Here is a 22,251-nt window from a genome sequence, read left to right on the forward strand (position 1 = left end):
CGGGCGGCGCGGGGGAGGCGCAGGGCGGCCGGGCTCCGCTCCAGCAGAGGCCTCAGGGCGGCGCGGGCCCGGGCCCGGCTCGCCCCCGCGCAGCGGCGGCCGCGTCCTGCACCGTCCGCGGGGAGCGCAGACCTGAGCACGGGACGGGGACCCGGCACTGCCCAGAAATGACGCGGGTGCGAGCGCGGTCCTCCGGGAGGACGGGGGCTCCCACCCCCGGCCCGGCCCGGCCCGGCCCGGCCCCGCACACGCAGGAGGGCCGGGGGCGGGGAGGGAAGGGAAGGGAAGGGATGGGAAGCGCCCCCGCCGCGCGGAGCAGCACGTCCTGCCCCAGCTCCAGCGCAGCCCGCCGAGCACAGCCAGGCCGGGCCGGGCCGGGCCGGGGCACCCTTGCGGGGCCAGCCCGGCCCCGGCCCCGGGCGCAGGACGCGGTGTGCCCGGCCCCGCCGCTGCGAGCGATGGGCGAGGAGGAAGCCGCCGGGAGCGAACAAAGGCCGGGCGCCGGGCGAGGCGCCGGGGCTGCTCGGACGCGTTCCCGGGGGAGCGGAGCGGAGCGGGGCGGGGCGGGGCGGGGGCTGGAAGCATCAGACCTGCCCCTTGGGTACCGCGCCCCCTGAGCGCGGGGACTTCGGGACCTGACCTCGGCTCTCACAGCCTGGGTCTCCGTCTCAGCAAGCGCCCTCGAGAGCCAGGGAACTCTTTCCAGAAACCATCACCCCAAATATTTCCGTGCCCGAGTATTTTAAAGACAAGAGCGTTGCTTTTCCCACGCACAAACGCGTCCTGTGTGACCCCGGCGACCAGTTCCCATGAACGTGTTTCTTTTGGCCCAAGAGGTCTTGCACGGTCCTGGTCGCGGTCCGGGGTCACAGCTGTGGGCATGGAGAGGACCGTCCAGGCAGCATCAGCTCTGGGCAGGGGGATGTTGTCCCAGTGTGGCCTGGTCCCTGGGGCTGGGGGGAGTGCCGCTGCCCTGTGCCTCATCCCCACGAGGGCTTTCCCTGCAGCCCTGCTCCTGCCAGCACCCTGCCTGCTCCTGAGGCTGCCCCGCAGTGCCTGGGCGGGGGCAGACCCTGCTGCGTTCAGCTGCAGCCCCTGCGTTGGCTGGGCAGGTGGGTCTCTCCTCTCATAGCCACATCTGCTTTGCTGCCGTCCCGCCCCTGCCCTGAGCTGCCTCCCCTGCAAGTCTCCCTCCGACCCAGCTCCCCACGCCCCGGGATGGGGCTGCAGTCAGGGCCGTTTGCTGGGCAGCTGCTGGAGCTGGGAACAGGCCTGTTTGATGTGTGCAAGGGAGGACAACATGGGCCAGTGCCCACCAACACACTATCAGCCTCCCTTGCTAAGGCATCGCAGGTGCTTCGGCTGAGCCCTTGGGGCAAAAGAAAAAAAAACAATGAGGTCATGGGGGGGGGGGGAAGCTGCAGGGCTGAGGCCAGAGCAAGCCCTGGGAGCTGCAGAAGGGGCTCCAGGCTCACTGCCTCCCAAGCAGGGTCCAGTCTGTGGCTGTGCTGGAGGGGATGGTCAGGGTCAGGGGGAGGCAGGAGGACTCAGGAGCTGCGGAGATGAGGCCTCCTGAGGTCCCTTCCAACCCTCTTTGTCTCCAATTCTGCCTGGTTTTAAACTAGCACGGCTGACTGCATCCCTGCACTCGGGGTGGACATGCAGGGAAGTGCTGGATGTGCTCTCGAGACCGAGGAAGGTGAACTGTGTTTATGAATCTTAGTAAGAGACTTGTGCGACTCCGAGGACCACGGGACGAGTCCAACCGCAACTTGGGATCAGAACTTGCCCTATTTGTTGTGTTGATGTGTGCAGGTGCATGCCTCCGCATGGGTCTTTAGATAGATACATATCTATATCTATCTATACGTCTATCCTATTTCTATCTATCTAGATTTATATATATATATATATATATATATATATATATATATATATGTACACAGATATATCAATATGAACAATTTGCTGTGATGGAGTGCCTCCTCCCCGCAATGCCCAGGTGCTGGCCAGGAACTGGGGAGGGACATCAGTCTACCTCTGACGTCATGGGAGAGCAGCCTGTGTCACAGCCAGAGGAAGCAGGCAGCAGCTGCTCTGGGTGGCGGGAACTTGGACTGCAGCTCCCATACCACCCCCCACCCCCTGGCAAAGGAAGAGGAGGCTCCAGGATGGAGGAAGGGGAGGAGAGAGCAGTGTACAGGGAGCCAGGCCAGCCCTGCACAGAGCAGCGGGGGACTACGGGTTGGGAGTGAGGGGCACTGGCAGGGTTGGCAGGGGCTTGCAGGTCAGGGTGACAGGCACCAGCAAGGTGGGGGGACTTTGGGTCTGGAGTGAGGGGCACCAGGTTGTCAGGGGCTGCAGGTCAGGAGTGAGGGGTACCTGCAGCTTGCACCGCATGAGGGTGTGGGGCCTTGGGGGGCACTCCAGCATCTGTCCACGTGGCCCCTCAGTGTGGGTGGGGAGGGGGTGCTGCCGCTGCTTGAGGTGCTGTTGGTGCGTGTCAGGGTTCGTGTTTCTGGCTCTCCCATCACACGGTAAACCTCTCTTTTCTTCTTCCTACAGGCAGCCGGGAGCCTGGACACTTCCCAAAGGCCCCATGTGAGCGGTGGGAAAGCGAGAGCGCAGGCCCGGGCTGGGGGGAGGCAGAGAAGATGACCAGGTAACGTGCCAGGGGCCTGGGCAGAGGTACCGAATGGCCTGGATGCTGGTGCCTGCCTGGCTGTTCAGCCCCGAAGCAAGTGGTGGGGTCTCTGGCTGCTAGTCTGCAGGTTGGCAGTACCTCGGTCTCTGTCCCTGGGCAGCTCCTGCATGGCAGCAGCACTCAGTGGGAAGATCTTTTATTGCTATCATGTTACTTGAAAACCTGGGATCGGGGAGCCACCGAGTTATTGAGAGAGAGCAGGAGCCTTCTCTGCACTCATGTAGGTTTGTCCATACCTAGAAATATGCCGGTTGCCTTGCCAGCAAGTCTTGCTGCATGCTGCGTTGATCAGACAACCCAGGGTCTCACTGGGACATTCAGAGACATTGTGCAGGAGCACAGCAGTCTAGTAGCTGAGCTGTCCAGTGTCCACTGATTTTTTGTTTCCAAACTTTTTTATGCATTTTGTTACTTGTAGGGGTGCACCGATATATTGCTTGGCCACCGGTTCGGCACCAATAAAAGGAGAAATGACATTATTGGCTTTCGGCTTTTTTTGGTTGCTGTAGCTGATAATTACTGCCACGTGCCTAGAGCGTCATGGTGAAGGTAGCTGGTCTGTACACCCTGCTGTCAGCTGGAGCCTGCAGGAGACTACAGGTCCTGGTGAGCAGTGGGAGGGGTGGGGGTCACAGGGCAACACGCTCAGCAACAAAGGAGCTGGTACTGGCTCCAGCTGCTGCTGCCACTGCCATGGCCATGGCATTGCCCCACGCGCAGCAGGGGCCTGCACGCTGGGGCTGCCATGAAGATGTTGGGCTCTGCGCAGGTGGGGTAATGCACAGCGTGAGGGACATCCCACTCCGCTGAGCACTGGGCACCTTTGCAAAAGCAACTTGCGTGGGAATAAGGCAGTTGCCGCCTTCCTCATCGAAGGCCAGAGAAGGTAGGAGGTGTGTGCACGTGTTATAAATGCAAAACAAACACAGACATTTTTTGTTTATGTCAGGAGTTTAAAATGCCTTGCACTGTTACTAAATATTGGTCATCAGATTGGCATCAGCTGATATGCTTGGTTAATCATTGGCTATCGGTATCAGCCAACACAGTTTTTATTGGTGCACTTGCATATTCATCATTTTCCACAGGACAACTGCTGCTGCAAATGGCCATTTACAGGTTACTTGTGTAACCGTTTTCACCATTGGGTATGTTTCTAAAACCCTGTCTGCAGAGGCGCACCCAGATTGGTGGGCTTTCCTTATCGTGCTTCTTTCTCTCTCTGTGTATCATCTTCTTGCTGTCTTTGGCAGCATTTCCACTTGGACAAAACTTGCAGTGGCTTTGCTCAGCTTAAACCAGCTAGTAGCTTTTTAGGAAGCTGAGTGGCTATGTAAGGCCTTGCAGAAGCAGACGCTGGCAGTATTTTTGGTTACGCTAAGCACTAGTGTGATCATTATCAATGTTTGTGTCCCAGTCACTCATCTGGCATGCCCACTGTGAGTGCTATGTGCCCCAGAGTGGGCTGGTGCAGCTGTCCAGGCAATGGGCTTTTCTAGTGACTTTAATTTATTAGTTAATCCCAGGCCTCTGTCCTGCTGCAGATTGCCCCGACGCAGAGGAGACCTGGGACCAATGAAAGCTCCTGCAGCTGTTTCCACAGATGAGGCCCTTCGCTAGGGGCAGGTAAGAGGGAGGTGGTTCTACCCTTTCCAGCAGCAGAAGGCACGGCTCATGAGTTAAAAAAACTCCTGTCTGCTCAAGTGTTTTGTGGGGGACTGATTCAGCACGTTGCCTGTCCTCCTGCATCCCGCTAGAAGCTGCCCTCAGCCCCTGGAGCAAGTGGCCCTGTTTCTTCCCTCCTCCTCCTCTACAGTGTGGATCCAGGTGCAGCGCCAGGGTCACTGTTATGTCTCCCCCCAGGGCATGATGTCTCTGGTTATCACTCTGAGCAAGGGCATAGTCATTGGGGCTTATCTCCAGCTTCACAGCTCTGGATAATGACTTTGTATGTGTAGTCAATCTAAACTTATTGGGTGATTAGCCAGTTAATTATGTAATATATGTAACATGTAGCAGGGGCCTTAGAAGATCTCTGGGACTTAGGCTCTTCCATCTCTGCCTTCTCCCAGACACGGAGGCCTGGGGGCTGGCTTAGGCATATGCCAGCATCAGGGAGTATCAGGGCTTTGCCTTTGCCAGTGGCACTAGGATTAACCTGCGTCATTGTCGCTGTCCTCATTGGGTGTTACGGATGTGTTGTCAGTGTTGAAGGCCCCTGCTACACATATATCACACAATTTACTAGTCAATAGCACACTAAATTTAGACTGGCCACATGTGCAAATAATTATCACACAACCCATTGGCTAATTGCACAAGCTGGCCACATGTGCAAAGTAATTATTGTGCCATAAAAATGTACATCCAGCTATAAAGAGCCAGCCAGCTACAAAATTGGTGCTTCAAAATGTGTAACAGCTTTATAGCTGGTTTCTATCCAGCTTGAATTTGAATGCATGGCAGGGTCCAAAATCTCAGGGGCTGTGGTGCTGACAAAAAGTCACTGCCAGGAGATCCTAATACCAATCTTGTCTTATGACCACCGGCTTGGTTCAGTAGCAAAGGTTTGGTGTGGTTTATTGTCTACAAGGTGTGGCCCTAACATGCATGGTGTGACAGACAAGGTGTTAATGAATGTATCCCATGACCATGCATTGGCACATCATTATGCAGACTCCCTAGGCCAGGGGTAGGCAATTATTTCGGCCGGAGGGCTGCTTAACGAGTTTTGGTGAGGCGTCCAGGGCCACAAGGATAGCCTCACCCCTTGACAGGTATCCCATCCCCTGGTTGCCATCTTGTGACCAAACCCTTGCCCCCTAACCCCTGATCTTTACCCCTGGAAGTCTCTCCCCTTGCCCAGAAAGTACTCCTTTGAGAGGAATGTTTGCTTGTATATTGTGTGTGGAGAGGTGGGGGGGGAGTATGTGTTTGGTGTGTGTGTGGGGTGTGGGTGTGGGTGGGGTGTGTGGGGGTATAGAAGAAGTGTGTGTGTGCAGTGTGGGTATGGGATGTGTGTGGGAGGTATATATGTGGATGTGTGGTTGGGGTGTGGGGGACTGCTGGATGTGTGTGGGTATGATGAGGGAGTAGAGTATGTGAGGTGGTGTGGGTATATGTGTGGATGTGTGGGATGTGTGTATGGTGAGGGTCAGGTGTGGGTGGGGTGCGTGGGACAGTGTTGGGTGTGGGTGGGTTGGATATGCATGTGTGGGGGGCACCCTCCCGCCCGCTCTTTGCCATGTGGCTGAGCTCAGCCCCTCCACTGGCAAGGGGAGGGGATGGGGGATTGCCCTGCCTACCTGGCTCGCAGTGCTGCACAGGGCAGGAAAGCAGCTTCTGTCAGCGGGCAGCAAGAGAAGGCCCTGTGAGAGGGGAGGGCGGGGAGGACAGGGAGCCGAGTCTGGCACCACAGGCTCTCGGTCTCTGTCCCACACCTGCCCGGCAGGGCTTTAGCTGAGCCTGTGCTGGCTCCTGCTGCTTTTGCTTCTCTCGTGCTTGCTCTGGGGAGCTGCACCAAGCATGGGCTGCTATTCCCCACTCCGCCTCCTGCCTGTCCTGTGCCTGCCCCGCAGGAGTTTGTGAGCAGCTGAGTTCCTTCACACCCCCCCACCCCATCCACAGTCTCCCCCTCCTGGCACCAGCAGGACCAAAGCAAACTGTAGCCAGAGCCTACCCCGCTCCTCTCAATGCTACAGCTTCCCTTCCGTATCTGCTGCCCAGAGCACTGCAGCAGGGACAGGAGGAGGAGTCGCAGGGGGTTGAGGGAGCCCAGCAGTTCCCTGGGCAGTGGCAGCAGCAGCCCTGCTCAGAAGTTGTGCTTGCTGGTGGGGAAGGTACCCTCCAGTGGGCAGAGGATGGGAGCACAGCACGGGCTGCCCCAGGTGGGACTTGGCTCCATGCAGAGCCGAGCATGGGCAACTGCAGGTGGGGCCAGCTACAATTAGTTGGTGGGTGCCTGCCTGCGGGCCAGATCTAATCAGTTGGTGGGCTGGATTTGGCCTGTGGGCAGTATTTTTCCTACCCCTTCCCTAGCCATTACAGAGTTCCCTTCAGTAACCAGTCGCCTCTCCTGCTGTTGGCATCTGGGGCCCCAGAAAGGTGGCAGATCTCAGCTGCTCTGACCCCACGCCTGCCACGGCTTGGTGATATTGCAGAATTCTCCAGTTCAGAGGTGTCTGCAGATACAGGGTTGTGCCTTCCCTGGTGCCTAAGCATCTCACCTTAGTGGGGCACCAGGCCAATTCTGACACTTAACGTTTGCAGTGGGGTTTCCACCCTTCCCTGCTTGGTGCACTCAGTTTCTAGCCTGGTCCTCTCAGTTTAGAGTCAGCCACTCTGGCCCCAGCTTTTAAGTCCCAACTTCATTATTAATTTCGACAACAAAAGGAATATAGGCAGTTGCCTCCAACAGACCCTTTCCTTCCCTGCCCAGGGTAATGTACAAACAGTTTGCTCAGGGCTAAAGGAAAAGAAAAGCTATCATTTTAACACAACATCCCTCGCTGTGTCATGGTTTCTCCACTGGCTGTGGTGGGTTGCTGGTGCCGGCAGTTCCTCCCCAGCTTGCAGCATCTAGGGCGTTGCAGCTTTTGTTGCAACCTTCGCAGTAGTCTCTTCCCCAAACATACAGCTCTCTCCCAGGGAACGCTGGCTTGTCACCACGAGAGACTCCTCTTGGGTTTCAGCTCTCAGCTGCCAGAGCTCCTTAAGCCTGGAACATGCAAAGCCTCTCTGGGCTCAGCACAGCTGCCCAGGGCTTACCGTCCAAGCCTGTCAGTTCTCTCCCATCTGCAAACATGGACAGTCTTATAGCCAATCACCTGTCTCCTCTCCCTCTTAATGAGTGCCTCGCTTCGTAATTAGCCTCTGCTCTTGGTGCTGGTCTCAGTGTCTTCTTAAAGGGGCAGTAACTCAGGTCCTCTGGCAGGGACCTATCTCTAGCTCTGCCTCCGTCCCTCTTTCTCATTATCATTTCCTGTCTCAGTCTGTTAACAGGGTTAGGGTTCCCTGTTACACCTTCATTTCTAATTCTCCTTCTATACAGTGGTCAAAACAGGTTACTTGTTACATTCCACCAATATCTTGGTAATCTTGAGCTGTCCTGTGCCCTGGACTTGCTCCACATCCCGCTCTGGGGGTTCCCATTCCAGCCTTATCATCTTGGTAATGGACGGTTCTCCACCTTTACAGTCATCTCCCCCTCCCACTCTCTGGCCCATATGCCAACTTTTCCTTTTGCGCAGAGTTCAGGCATTGCTCAGGTTTTCTAATCGGGCCTACTCTGGTCAATGGTTTAGCAAAGCTTTTGTGTGAGCATTATCTATATATTAATCAATGTTCCAGCAAGACACAAAGCCTGCAGATGCTTTTCTCTTCCCAACTGGTGCAGAGACCCTGAGTGAAGCTGAGGAGCAGCCTCCGGGGAAAGGTCCTGTCACCCTGGAGCTCCTGAGGCCATCCTCAGGAAGATCTGGGGAGAGGGGACCCCTGACACCTGAGCCAGGCCAAGTGCATAAGAAGCAGGGCAAGTGCCCACAGCCGAGGGAGAACATGGCTGTGAGCAAGGTCCATGCTGCAGTGGGGTGTGAGTGTGGAGTCAAGGCAAAGCCCAGCAAGAGCTGAGGATGTGGGGAAGAGCCACAAGGAGAAGCTTCAGGGCTACATCTACACTGAGCCGGCAGGGAAGGCCTCAGGGGAAGTACTGGTCTTAGCACCTATGGGTCCAGTGCTCCCTGCCTCTGGAAGCACTGCCTCAGCTTCCTCTAAGGGGTCCTTCAAAAGAGCATTTTATGACTGGGGGTCTCGGGAGAGAGTCTCACTGGGTACTCCGTGGCACCCAGCTAGCGCTAGGGAGTTTGGGATGAAGGTCTACTCAGCTGAGCCCCCCAGGCTCCCCCTGAGAAGCAGGGAGGGGCTCTGTACTTCAGTCCAGCAGGGTCCCTCTCGCCCTACCAGTGCCAGGGCAGGTTCATAAGCTGGCAGTTTGCTAGGAGTGAGCAGCGTTCCTGACTCCTGGAGGAGAGTTCAGGATCCACCTGCCAGAAAGGGAAATGATTCCCAGTCTCTTTGCACCAGTGTATGGCTGGAATAAAGAACAAATTCCCAGAGTTGCCTATATCTGTACCTCTTCCAAGTCTGCAGGTGTGACATGTGCCCAAGGAAACCAGACACTTTGTGATTTGGGGAGCTGTAATATTGTCGTCTCTGTAGCCCCCACTTTCTCCTGCTTCCAGACTGAGTCTGCACACAGTCCCGCCTGCTCTATCCCACCCTCATAATCGGGGATCCTCCCTTGCTCTTTGTTTCCACTCCACAGATGGAAACAACGGAGATGGCTGCAGCAGCCTGAGATCATGTAGGACATGGACAGGGAGGTGCCCTGTGTTGTGGTAGCAGTAGACCTCCTGGGATTTAGGGCCTGCAGAGCTCCCCACTCCAGAACCTCATGGGGGGAAAGAAGAAAACTTCTGACACCACCAACACACATTGTTTCCTGGGCGGTGTCTGGTGGAAAAGGGTGAATCCTCAGGGTTCCCCTTCCAGGCAGGGTATGCTCCCTGTGAGTCACTGCCGTGAAAACAGCTTCCCCAGAGGAGACTTGGGGCCTTTGGCCTGCAGACTCTGCTGGTGTTGTTATGATGGCAGTGCCTTCCTTATAGGCACAGCATATACTAACAGGCAGTAGCTGCGCTGACCCTCTGGATGACGTGAGCTAAAGCAGACAAATGTGTTGCTCTGTCTGCAGAGCTGTATCCACACCAGGCTCTTTGCTGGAGCAGCTGGCAGCTGGAAAGTAAGACTCCCAGGGATCTTTGAGGATGTGGCCATGTATTTCGCATGCAAAGAGTGGGAGTTGTTTGACGCTGGAGACAAGGGGCTTTACCAGGACCAGATGCTGAAGAATTACCAAGCCCTCGTTTTCCCAGGTAACGTGCCGGTTCTTGTCCCATCCCCCCGAGAACTGTGTGAGATCAGAAATGTCCCACTCTTCTCCCTGTTCTTTTACAGTAGTGTCTTCAAGCATTTTACCTACTGGTTCAAATCCACTTTCACCCCACTGCTTTGTCATCGCTCGGGTCTCTTGTCTACTTCATGTTTTCATATCCTCCTCCATTTGTTTCAGACAACTTTTCTGGGGTCTTCCCCTTGGTCTAATGTAGAGTGGGCAAAATACGGCTTGCGGGCTGGACTAGGGACTCCTGGCCATCACTTCGTCTGGCCCTATTGCCACTTGTCCATTGCCACAGGACTTTGTAGAGGTTATGGGTATTGGTGGTTGGATCCAGTGGGAGAAGCCTGTGCATACTTGTTTTATGTGAGGAGGCTGGTGCACTTCAGCAACCACACTGGTCTTGGCGGAGAAGGAACCTGTGACAAGGACATCCAAGATGACTGGGATTACTCTTCCACTGCAGCCTTTATCCACCTTCACAGCCATTGCAAAGTGTGTCTTCTTCATCTGCCTGCTCAACCATTGAGGTCTTCATGTTATGTTGCACTGCTTTTCATCTGATACCTTACCTTTGACCTTACCACCATAGGTGACCCTATCAGGAGTACAAAACTCCCAATGGTGTTGCTCTTAGGGTCACCAGTACACGCAAGTCTCTCCACCCTGTCAAGGTGGCAGTCCATGGAGAGTTATTGTCATCAGTGTGTCAATGACTCTTCTACCTTCTAAGACTCATCACTGCAAACCTTTATTAAGAATAAATCCATTTGTTTCTTTTTTGCCTGGACTTACCATAATAAGATCAGTTGTATGGATGGCCATGAGTGTGTTCACGGTCTCTCTCCAAAACACTATCTTGAAAATCTATAAAAGCGTTGTCTTCCTCCTTGCATATCACAGATCACTGCATCTCTGCCCACCTTCCTTAGTGCCACTATGAGCTTTTTACCCTATATACACTTCTGAGGGGTTGATGCTTTATACTTTATATGACCATCGTTCCACCTGGGTGACAGAAGCTATGATCTATTGCAGGTTTCTGCCTGTCGTGGCTTCTCTTTTATCTTAAATGTCTTCCTTTCCTTTTTCTTTGAGTCTCCATTAAATGTTTGAGTCTGCTGGATCCTTTCTCCAAATCCCAGTTCTCTATACGCTCCCTAGAACAGGATACAGAGCCCCCACACTAGTCTAAATGTCTTCCTTTCTAAGTGTCCTCCTTTCAGTCCTCAGTAGAATATTTGAGCCCATTCGATCCTTTCTCCAAGTCTCAACTGGGTACTGGATGATGAAAAAATCACCCTCTGTACACTTCCCAACACAGGATATCAAGGCCCCACACCAGACTTAAATTGCCACATCCAGTGAAGGGAGATGGAGCTCTGGGTCTGTGATGGTGATGAAGCTGGAGAAAGCTCATTGTCTGAGGACTTATCCACAGGTGAGTCTTGAAAATCCTTCCCCCCTTCCACCCACACCTCAGCTCAGAACCTCCCAATACCCAGAGGGAGCTGGAAACCTGAAAACTTGCCTTGAGCTGTTGCCACCTAGTCCTGACATCACACTACTTAACCAGATCTGTGTTGTCCAGGCAGGTGCGTGTACCCACTCCTTGCATTTCAGTGATGAAGGAACAGACAACAGACCCCTTGTTCTTCTCCTAGTTAGGGATGGTTGGGGGGATACAAGCACCTCTTTGTTTCCACCAGAACTGCCCATGTTCTGCTCCATAATTGGGGCACATGGGATACAAGCTATGAGACCAGAGACACAGAGTTGATTGGCTGTTGGACCCCTTTTTCTCACAGAGGAATGAAAGCCCATCCAGGGTCTGGGGCACGTCCCAGCATGGGGGAATAGCGGATTTTTCCCTTTGCCATCTAGACAGGGACTAACTTCTGGGCTCCTCTCTCCACCCAGCAGATGCTGAGATACTGGACAGAGCTGAGCAGCAGCAGCCTCCCGAGGCAGGGCTTGCCAACCTGCAGCTGTTTCAGGCCGGAAACCAGCTCCACACCCAACAGGGACAGAGAACAGCAGGGGCCCAAAGTAGCAGGGAAGGATTTGAAGGGCAGAGAGACCCGAAGAGCCACAAGAACATGGTTCAAGGTGGGCAGGGGCTGCATATATGTGGAGAGCCCAGTGAGAGCTTTGGGGACAAACAGGGACTCGGAGACCCCTGGAGGGAGGATGCCCACCCCTGTGCTGAGCACAAGGACATCTTCCACCATACATGCCCTCTCCTTGGGCACCCGCGAATGCACTCAGGGGAGCACCCCCACCTCTGCCTGGAGTGTGGGAAGAGCTTTGTCTCCCTGAGCGACTTCCGAGTGCACCAGGGCATGCATGCAGGGGAGCTGCCGTACCGCTGTGCTGAGTGCAAGAAGAGTTTTACTGGATGGGATCACCTCCAAAGCCACACGTGTGTCCACACAGGGGAGAAGCCATTCTCCTGCCTGCAGTGTGGAAAAAGCTTCACCGATCGCTCAACACTCGCGCAACACCAGCGCTTGCACACGGGGGAGAAGCTCTTTTCCTGCAGCCAGTGTGGGAAAAGCTTCATGCAGAGCTCCCATCTCATCAGTCACCTGCTTGTTCACACGGGGGAGAAGCCATTCTTCTGCAGCCAGTGCGGGAAGAGCTTCATGCAGAGCTCTTCACTCACCAAACACCTGCGCATGCACACGGGGGAGAAGCCGTTCTCCTGCAGTCAGTGTGGGAAGAGCTTCACACAGAGCTCCCATCTCACCAATCACTTGCTTGTGCACACAGGGGAGAAGCCCTTCTCCTGCAGCCAGTGTGGGAAGAGCTTCACCCAGAGCTCCACACTCGCGCAGCACCTACGCGTGCACACGGGGGAGAAGCCATTCTCCTGCCTGCAGTGCGGGAAGAGCTTCACTGATCACTCGACACTCACCAAGCACCGGCGTGTGCACACGGGTGAGAAGCCATTCTCCTGCAGCCAGTGCGGTAAGAGCTTTACACAAAGCTCCCATCTCACCAAGCACCAGCGTGTGCACACGGGGGAGAAGCCGTTCTCTTGCAGCCAGTGCGGGAAGAGCTTCACACAGAGCTCCACGCTCACACAGCACCTGCGCATGCACACAGGGGAGAAGCCATTCTCCTGCCCGCAGTGTGGGAAGAGCTTCACCGATCACTCGACGCTCACGCAGCACCGGCGCGTGCACACAGGCGAAAAGCCATTTTCCTGCAGCCAGTGTGGGAAGAGCTTCACACAGAACTCCCATCTCACCATGCATCTTCGCATGCACACCGGGGAGAAGCCATTTTCCTGCAGCCAGTGTGGGAAGAGCTTTGCACGGAGCTCCACACTCACCAGTCACCTGCATGTGCACACGGGTGAGAAGCCCTTCTCTTGCAGCCAGTGCGGGAAGAGTTTCACACAGAGCTCCAAACTCACCAGTCACCTACGTGTACACACAGGGAAGAAGCGGTTCTCTTGCACCCAGTGTGAAAAGAGCTTCAGTGACAGCTCAGCACTTACAAGTCATCTGCATGTGCACACGGGGAAGAAGCCATTTTCTTGCAGCTAACATGGGAGGGCTTCCTGCAGAGCTTCAAATGTACCAATCGCTTATGTGAGCACACGAGTGAGAAACCTTTATCCTGCAGCCAGTGTAGGAAGAGCAGGTCGTCACTCACTGAGCACCAGCCCAGGTACTCTGGGAAGAAGTCATACTGCTCTGCCCAGAAGTGTTTACAGCAGACCTCTGTCCTGAGCAATCACCAGCAAACCCATGGGAGCAGGATCATCGCATTGAACAGGGGGCTTTCCCTCATCCCCCTCGGCAGTGGGAGTTAGCATCCTGCCACTGGACTGTAACACCTCGGCTCCCTCTTGCTTCTATGTGGAGTTGTCCCACGTGGGATGTTGTAGCTTCTGGCAGAAGCTGGGACAGAGAAGATAACAGATAAGAGCTAAGTTATGGAGCCAGGTAGCAGAAAGGATAAAAGCTGGGGGAAACAAAACCAAAGTTGCTCTGAAACAAAGGCATCCTTTCTTGAACCATCCAATCCTAGACAATTACCTGTGGGAGCAAGGTGAACCCTTCCTTTTCCTTGCTGTGGCTTTTGGGACATCACCATTGTCATCTGTTTTTTACCATCCTTGATGATCGTGTCACGTTCTACGTCAATTGGACAGGTCTCTCGCTCCCGTGAAAGAACCAGTTTGGATGAGTAAAGGGAATATCCATGAATCAGTTCTCAACTGTTTTGTCCTATGGGACTCCCAGGCCTCTTCTGTGCTTCACTACTTTGCTTGTTGTAGGCCAGGACAGGAGTGCCGACAGGACTGCCAACCAGGGCAGTGCAGCGAGACAGGCCACATCCCCGTTCCCAGCCACCACGTGCTGGTAGCTGGAGCAGCGCAGACATAGCCCTGGGGTCAGGACAGCCAGGCCTTGCAGAGTCCAGGACAACAGAGGAGGCAGATTCAGCAGCCGTGGCTCTGGGGGTCCTTTAGGTCCCAGCTGCATCTGTCCCTTTCCCAAGCCAGTTCCTCACATTGATTTCCCTGGATCCCCCACCCTTGGTGCACCTGTCCATGCAGATATCCCCAGTCTTTGGGGCTCTTGGTGTTCCCCAAGGGATCCTTCCAGAGGGGAACAGTTCTAGCTGCACTCCTGCCAGCCGTGTCTCCACCACAGGGACAGCCCCATCTGCTAATGCACCTTCCAGCCTCCCACTGCCCAAGTTAAATAAGGTAACCTGTTCCTTTCTATTGTGGAGCAGCCAGCGCACGCACAGGGCCTCCCTGACCTTCAACCCCATGGCACAGAGCAATGGGGCTCAGGGCAGGTGCTGCTTTTTTCACAGGCTGAACATGTCAGAGAGGTGGCAGAGTCTGTGTCCTGGTTGGGGTCAGAGAGGAGCCCCGAGTCTGCCACCTGCGTTGGGGTTTGTGCTTAGGCATTGGAGCACCTTCCAACAACATTTTTTTGCCTTTCCTTGCTTTCTCCCAACTACATCAAGCTGGCTCTTCTTACTGGTCTGGATCCAGGATAGCTTTCCATCCAGGCCAGGGTATGGCCCTGTCTTCTCCCACCAGATACTCCCACCTAGTATCTGCCCACAGCCTCCTTGTCTTAGGCGGGGACGCAGCGACAACACTTTGCTGACCTGGTCCCACTCACCCCTCATTTAAAAGGAGCACAAGCCTGTGGGGGAAAAGGGGGACTGAAGGGTCTCAAGGGATATCAGAAATGGCTAGATCATCTGGATCTTTAAGGTGATGCCAATTCTTCCAGCAAGGCTGTGGGAAAGGTTGAGACCAAATCAGCGGCACCAGGTAGAAAGCCTGAAGCACACTGCTGTTAATGTAGCTCAGAAGTAACTAAAGCTGACTTTCACCTCTAAAATCTTCTAATTTTACAATGAACTCACCTCTCAATTGTTTTTTAACCACCCTAGTGTCATAAGGACATGGACTGCCATTGTAGCCTTGGTTTGCCTGTGGTAGGTTAGTGTGGTTTTGCTGTCTTTGCACCAGGTGCCTTGGAGTTGTGTGGCAGGTTTGACTGTGTAGCTTTAAGGATAGGTTAGGCAGGGACTTGTCTGGGATGGTTTGAATAAGGACAACTGTCTCAAGCAGGAGGTTGGACTAGATCAAGGGTGGGCAATTATTCTGGGTGGAGGGCCGTTTACTGAGTTTTGGCAAGCCGAGGGCTGCATGCCAGGCAGGCAGGGGTAGATAAATATAAATTTTCTGAATTTTTTAGGGGCCCCACGGGCTGGATAGAATGGCCTGGTGGGCCGCATCCGGTCTGCGGGCTGCATTTTGCCCACCCCTGGACTAGATGAACTGTGGAAGTCCCTTCCAACCCTACTTTTCCTTTTCTGTGATCTGCTAATGAGTATGGTGTAGTTGTAATTTTCCCCACAAAAATGCTAGCAAAGGCTCGGTGTGTCCTGACAATACCTGGCTATGCCGGGATCTATTCCCGCTACACTTGTGGAAGCTGTTGAGGTGGAGACAACAGGATGAGAGTGCAGGTGAACTTTCCCTCAATTAACCAGGCCATAGCATGGACAAGGTGGGGCCAGGGGCCAGGAAACTCTTCTTTTGGGATATACGTTCTGCTGGAAAGTGAGCATCTGTCGAGCAAACTGGCATGGACTGGTCCCTTCCATTCTTTCACAACAGAAGATTCATCATAACCTGGCAGGAGATGAGGTGAGGCTGGCCCACTTCAGGACAGTGGCTTACATCAGCCATAATCTCCATACAACTCTATAACCATATAACTAGGGCCTGGTTTAAATCATGAGCCCAGCGTGCGACACAGTGGTTCCTTTAATCTTGGGGTTCCCCCTGAATGCCCCCCGCCGTTGATTGTCAGAGGGGCCGCACGGCCCCACCACTTGGTCCTGATGGCCTGGAGGCAAAAACTGTGGTTTTAAATATGCCACAGGTTTTGCCTCCTGCCGCTTGCTGCTGACCAGATAGGAGGCAAAACCCGTGGCATATTTAAAACCGAGGTTTTCATCTCCTGGCCACCAAGAGCAAGCAGTGAGCAACGAGGCCATGAGACCCCTCCAATCAGCAGTAAGGGGGCTGGGAGGCACATGGCGGGGACTCGTCCCCCCATCCCGTCCCTTCTGATGCTCACGATGCAGGGGTGCTCAGTGGGATAAGGGAGTGCCCTCGACTTGCTGCCCCATGGCTCTGGTTGGGCTGTCCTCCGGGGGGAGCACACTGGTGGCACATTGAGGGGGCCTGGATGAAGGCAGGGGGAACCCCTACAGGGATTGGGGGAAGCCTTCTCTCTTTCACAGCATCTTCAGGATTTGCTGCTGCTTCTTTAAATTGCTTTAAATTTTAATTTTGATATTCTGAGTTTCCTTTAAAAGGAGTCTTATGTAAAGCCTGGATGGGACAACTCTTACATGCCATGTATTTATTGTTTCTTTGGGTTTTTTAAAAAAAAAAGCATGTGTGGTGAAGAAAAAAACCCAACCGTTTCTAGAAAAAGTAACCCCCCCAAATATTTTGCTGAAAACTAAGTTGAGAAATAAAATATTTCATGAAAATCAGTAAAGAGGTTTGGTTTGGGGGGTGAGGGGTGGGGTGCTGAAAAACCTACTCAAACACGTGACTCAAGGGAGTATGTCCCATAAAACTTCCTTTTGCTCCCTAGCCCAAAATGTTCAAATGAAGAAAAATTGGAGCATCTTTGCTCTTTAGTTTAAAGGAAAAGACTTACCCCCTTGGCCAAGAGGGGAAGAGGCAGCCACGAGAAGGAGTGACAAGGGACCCAAGGGAGTCTCCATGAGTGAGGCCTGGACCAGGTGAGATGCAGAAATTGCTGACATGAAAATGTTCACCCTTAACCTTCCTAATCATTGCTGTTTCTCCTTGCTTTCTGCCCTGTGGCCCAGCCAAATCTCTCACCCAACCTAAGGCACAAATGGAGGATTAACAGCCCTCATCCATTTTTCCTTGACCATCTTGGCCACAGCATCTACCACAAGCAGAACAAGAGTGCGTATTCATGCTACAATCACATCTTAATTCTGCTACATATAGATACCCTCCATTTATCCATTTAGAGAAAGCTCCATTTATCCTTGTGTCCTCCAAAGAAAGGTTTTGGAGCAGGAAGGTGAGGTTATTGAGAAGAAAATGTGGAATGTACTCCTAAGAAACAGATCACTAGAGCTGGGGTACCAAAGAGGCTTTGCAACCAAACAAGGGACCCTGAATTTAGTCTGAAGGGAAGCCATAACCCTTTGTGTGCAGAGGATGTGAGCACACGTCCTCCTGACCACACTCTGACTGCTGGTGTGGAAAGGCTTAAAGCTGTTGCTAGCCTTGGCCATTTTCAAGGGATCTAGGCAAAAATCCCAAAGCCTGTTTCTGCGTGACCATAGTGTGAACCTTTGCAGATGTGACAACTAACTTGGTCAGCAAGTAAAGGAAGCCATCAAATAATTAACCAAAGCACAATGCTGAAAGGAGATAAGGGAAGATCATATGTTAAATAATCCATACACTATATTATAGTTTTATCTTAAAATAATTGTAGGAGTGGTTGATGTAACCCGATGTATTAGATGTTATTTTGCTATAATAGATATATTTTTGTTAAAATGTTTAAACATTTGTAAAAACAAAAACAGCCTTGTCAGAGAAGACCATAAAGTAAGGTAAAAAAGAAACAGGAACAGCACTGTACAATGGGGAAAGAAAGGAGATAAGAAACCCTCCCTCTTTCGCAAGGATATAAATCCCAACTGCTTGATACCAAGTCCACAAGAGATCTGGTTCAGTCCGGTTCCAAAAGTTGGATCCCAGATCCCTCAGCCTTTCCTCGTATGGCTTGTCGTGTCAGAGTCTGATCATACAGGGGCTCTTCTCTGGACTGTCTCAAACTTGTCCACATCCTTGTTGAAGTGCGGTGCCCAGACCTGGATGCGGTGCTCCTGCTGTGGTCTCACCAGTGCCGAGTAGAGCGGAAGAATCACCTCCTTGGTTTTGCTGGAGGTGCATCAATTGATGCACGCCAGAGTATTGTTTGCCCTGCTGGCTACAGCATCGCACTGCCGGCTCATATTCATCCTGTGGTCTATAATTACTCCCAGGTCCCTTTCATTTGTGGTACTGGTCCGTTTGGTGCTGCCAACCCTGTAGGTGTGTTGGGGATTGCTCATCCCAGAGGTGGAGCACTTTACATTTCTCAATGTTGAACTTCACCAGATTCTGATCTGCCCAACTTGCCAGCCTGTCTAGGTCTGCCTGTAGCTGTAGCCCATCTTCAAGTGTGACCACGCTCCCCCATAACTTGGTGTCATCTGCGAACTTGGTCAGTGAGCTCTTCACCCCCACATCCAAATCATTAATAAAGATGTTGAAAAGTACTGGACTGAGCACCAACCCCTGCGGGACACCGCTGCCCACTTCTCGCCAGGATGACACAGATTTGTTCACTACAACTCTGGGTCCTATCCTGCAGCCAGTTTCTCACCCACCTGACTGTCTCAGAGTTAAGCCTACAATCCTCCAATTTTCTCGCGAGGACATCATGGGATACCAGACCAAAGGCCTTTTGGAAGCCTAGGTATACAATGTCAACCTGCTCTCTCGTGTCCAGGCGGCGAGTTACCTGGTCATAGAAGGAGATGAGGTTGGTAAGGCAAGACCTGCCTGCGGCGAAGCCATGCTGGCCGTCATTCAGAATCTTATCTTGTCATTCGTACCAAGTGAGATACTATACTGTACTTCCTATAGAGTATTTTGGTCATTCTTGAATCTCCCCAGCTGGTCTACATGAGAATCTATGCTGTGCTGTTGTGGGTAGCTGGATAAGCTTTGGGATAAATGTTTGTTCCCATGTTTAAAGTGCAAGCGAATAAAAAGTTTGGACTGCAGACCCCTTTTCTGCCTCTTTTCTCAGTAGCCTACCCACAGGGTTACCTGTAATCTGGGTAACAAAGCTTACCATGAAAACCAAACTCAGACGACTGAAGATGGTCTTTCATGTTGGCAAAGCCAAAATTAGACACACACAAAAGGAAACAAAACAAAACAAAACAAATGACCACCCCCAAAACGTGCCTTACTGGAAATGCTCTAAGGGCTGTTCAACAAGTGTCACCCTACAGATCTAAACCATCCAGCAGACTGGAATCAGGTATATTCAAACCTATCTTAATGTCTTGAAAATGCTTCACCTTTGAAAAAAAACCAGAAGAGGTGTTTACTTTTTAAAATTGATCTTCCTGTAATACTTCATTTAAATACATTTTACAAATGACATTTCTTGTGGCATTTAAGTCCTAAAGTATAATTGGAGAATATTTTCACTGGGACTAGCAAAGAGAAAACTGACAGGGGGCTGGTGCAGGGCCAGACAGGACAGGAGGAGACTGCTGTCAGAAGCAGCAAATTTGCCCCCAAATGGGTGCATGTTGAGGGTCTTCTGTCCTTCCTATAGAGTATTTTGGTCTAAGAAAGGTGTTTCATTTTTTGATTTTCTAAGAAACAACCACCATAGAAGCATACTTCTGAGTGGAGTAGGTGCCACAAAAGGGTATTTCCTTCAATTTACAACAGGAGTTTCTTTAACGTCTCTGCCATCCACTGGAAATAATGTTTTTCTCTAGTACTTGTTACTATTTGAGACACACATTATCCAAAAGTAGTACAATCCATTCCCAAACATCAAACAAGTTGTACAACTCTGTGCACTTTTATATTTTCTTTTATTGCTAACATAGTGTAACTATTTATCCTTGAAAGGTCTTGAGATCTAAAAACTACATACATATTGCCAGCAAAAAAAAAAGTCTCCATACTGGATGGCCTAGTCCCTCAGCCTGAGAGCCTGAAGAAAATCCAAAAGGCCAGAAGTGAATAAATGCATCTCTTCAGCAATCCCTTGCAGTCAAGGATGACTGCCTTCCATGATTGTCCTATCTGTGGCTCTAAAGATGGCTGATGAGGTCAATCTGGAGTTGACAGACTCTGTTGCAACTTGGTCACATTTCCATGCAGGGTGGATGGCTCTGGAGTCTTGATTCGGTCCGCAGCACGCTTCCGGTTACTCCTGCTTTTCCATCTCTTGTTGTCATCTTGTTACAGCAGTCTCTTCCTACAGTTGGGGTGGTCCTGGGCAATAGTCCATATGAGTTGATGTTGATGTTGCATTTTTTCAAGTTTGCCTTGAGGACGTCCTTAAAGCACTTTCTCTGCCCTCCTTTTGCATGTATGTGTTGATTGAGATGGGAGGATAAAACTTGCTTTGGGAGTCTGGAGCTGGACATCCAGTTGATGTCAGATGAACATTGCCTCAATGCTTGTGGTGTTTGCTTGCAAGAGGACACTAATGTTGGTGTTTCTTCCCACTGGATTTGAAGGATCTTCCATGGACAGCATTGATGGTACTTCTCCAGCAACTTAAGGTGTCTCCTGTGTGTTGTGCACATGTCAGCTCTGTACAGCAAGGTGGGGATTGGAACTGTTTGATAAACCATGAGCTTGGTTTTGAATCTGATGCCATGCTCTTCAAACACCTGTTTCCTCCAGTGTCTGAAAGCTGCACTTGCATATTTGAGGCAATGTTGAATTTCTTTGTTCATGTCAGCTTCATTCATTTTGTCCAGGTTAATCTGTGAACTATTCCAAACAGGAGACGCTACCACACCTTCTGCTCTTCTGAGAAATATGAATTTTCATTTCTACCTAGGAGAACTTGTACCATATCTGCTCTCTCCTCTGCCTGATGAAGGGTGTGCGCACCTGAAAGCTTGCAAATAATTCAAATAATTTGTTTGCAAATATCTAGTTGGTCTAATAAAACATGTCACCTCATCCACGAGTTTTGATTCCTTTTGTCTCTAGACCAGTACAGCTACAACCTGGATACCTGACACATGGAAGATATCAAATATTACCTGCTGTTTGAAATGAGAAGTTCATAATTTTCCAAGAAGGAAGCATTTTACCACCTGATATGCTAACACCAGTCTCCTGCCATTGTTGGAGTGAATTTGCATTTCACAGAGCACAGACACACACATACCTCACCACAAAAGAAATTCTTGCCCAGAACTTTCCATATTTCCACTCTTCTGTGAAATATGAAACATTATAACCTGAAGGAAATATGCTTCAACATCCTGCTTGTCACCAGACAACTTTGAGGTAAAAAGACTTTTTTCTCCGTGCTTAACCTGGACAAAATGAACTATTCAAAACAGAAGACTTGACCACAGCTGCTCTCCTGTGAAATCTGAATTTTCATTTCTACCTAGGAGAACTTTTACAATCTCTGCTCTTCCCTATGCTGGTCGAAGGGTGTGTGCACCTAAAAGCTTGCAAACAAATCAATCAATCTGTTTGCAAATATCTAGTTTCATAGATCTTAGGGTCAGAAGGGACCTATTAAAAGGTGGAGATGCTGGGGATTGAACCCAGGACCTCATACATGCAAAGCATGTGCTCTACCACTGAGCTACATCCCCTTTGAAAGACACTGCTAGTTGGTCTAATAAGAGATATTGCCTCTTCCACTAATTTAGCTTTCACGTGGATTTTCTGAAACATGACAATGTGGTTTTTCAAACTCTTCAGTCTGAGCATTTTATCAGGCAGTAAAAGATATGGTATGTGAAATGCTCAAATTTTTTTATTTTTCATTTCTTTTACAGAGGTACTTACAGAGAGACATAAACAGCTAGGACCAAGGCCATGGGTGACAGAAAAACATTTCTTTTTAGGCAGATGAACAATTTATTCCCACAGAAATCCCATGTGAATAATTACTGAAGAATTCCAAAGATAAAGGAAAGGCAAAAACTATCTACTTCAGCCCTCTGAGAAAGCCAGCTAAATCCTGTGTCCATCGCAGTTGATATCTCAAGTGAAAGTAGAGCCATGTACACTAGATGTTAAAAATAAAGCCAAGAACACAACAGTCCAAATAGTTTTGGCAAACAATGCACATGCTTTGACTGCTGGTGAGCGCTAACGGTAACTGAGCTATGACAATTAGGAAGCGTCTGAAAGCTGCACTTGCATATTTGAGGCAATGTTGAATTTCTTTGTTCATGTCAGCTTCATTCATTTTGT

General features: G+C 51.4%; 1 protein-coding gene and 1 non-coding gene across 10 annotated transcripts; one reads left to right on the forward strand and one right to left on the reverse strand.

The window, feature by feature from the left end:
- The first annotated feature begins 109 nt into the window (after window positions 1-109).
- Window positions 110-20,991, forward strand: LOC102570720 (gastrula zinc finger protein XlCGF26.1). Of its 9 annotated transcripts, none has more exons than XM_059718933.1 (6): window positions 110-176; window positions 2,566-2,662; window positions 3,123-3,310; window positions 4,249-4,330; window positions 10,984-11,100; window positions 11,580-20,991. In XM_059718933.1, the coding sequence occupies exons 5-6, from the start codon at window positions 11,034-11,036 to the stop codon at window positions 13,211-13,213; spliced, it is 1,701 nt and encodes a 566-aa protein (XP_059574916.1). In that variant the 5' UTR covers window positions 110-176; window positions 2,566-2,662; window positions 3,123-3,310; window positions 4,249-4,330; window positions 10,984-11,033; the 3' UTR covers window positions 13,214-20,991. The 9 variants fall into 9 exon arrangements, with proteins under 9 accessions (XP_059574916.1, XP_059574914.1, XP_059574913.1 ...); XM_059718931.1 differs by lacking the exon at window positions 110-176 and adding an exon at window positions 551-1,112; XM_059718930.1 differs by lacking the exon at window positions 110-176 and adding an exon at window positions 1,119-2,287.
- Window positions 20,992-21,572: 581 nt separating this feature from the next.
- On the reverse strand, window positions 21,573-21,644 carry TRNAA-UGC (transfer RNA alanine (anticodon UGC)). Its single transcript has one exon. It is a non-coding gene; the product is annotated as a tRNA-Ala (tRNA).
- Between the last annotated feature and the right edge of the window lie 607 nt (window positions 21,645-22,251).

Source organism: Alligator mississippiensis, chromosome 15 (assembly GCF_030867095.1).
Source record: "Alligator mississippiensis isolate rAllMis1 chromosome 15, rAllMis1, whole genome shotgun sequence".
Taxonomy (NCBI): Eukaryota; Metazoa; Chordata; order Crocodylia; family Alligatoridae; genus Alligator; species Alligator mississippiensis.

Excerpts from the sequence above, each read along its gene's own strand:
- LOC102570720 (XM_059718933.1), top strand. The coding sequence starts at position 11,034 with ATGGAGCTCTGGGTCTGTGATGGTGATGAAGCTGGAGAAAGCTCATTG. Across the intron at positions 11,101-11,579 it reads GTCTGAGGACTTATCCACAG|CAGATGCTGAGATACTGGAC; the intron begins GTGAGTCTTGAA and ends CTCTCCACCCAG.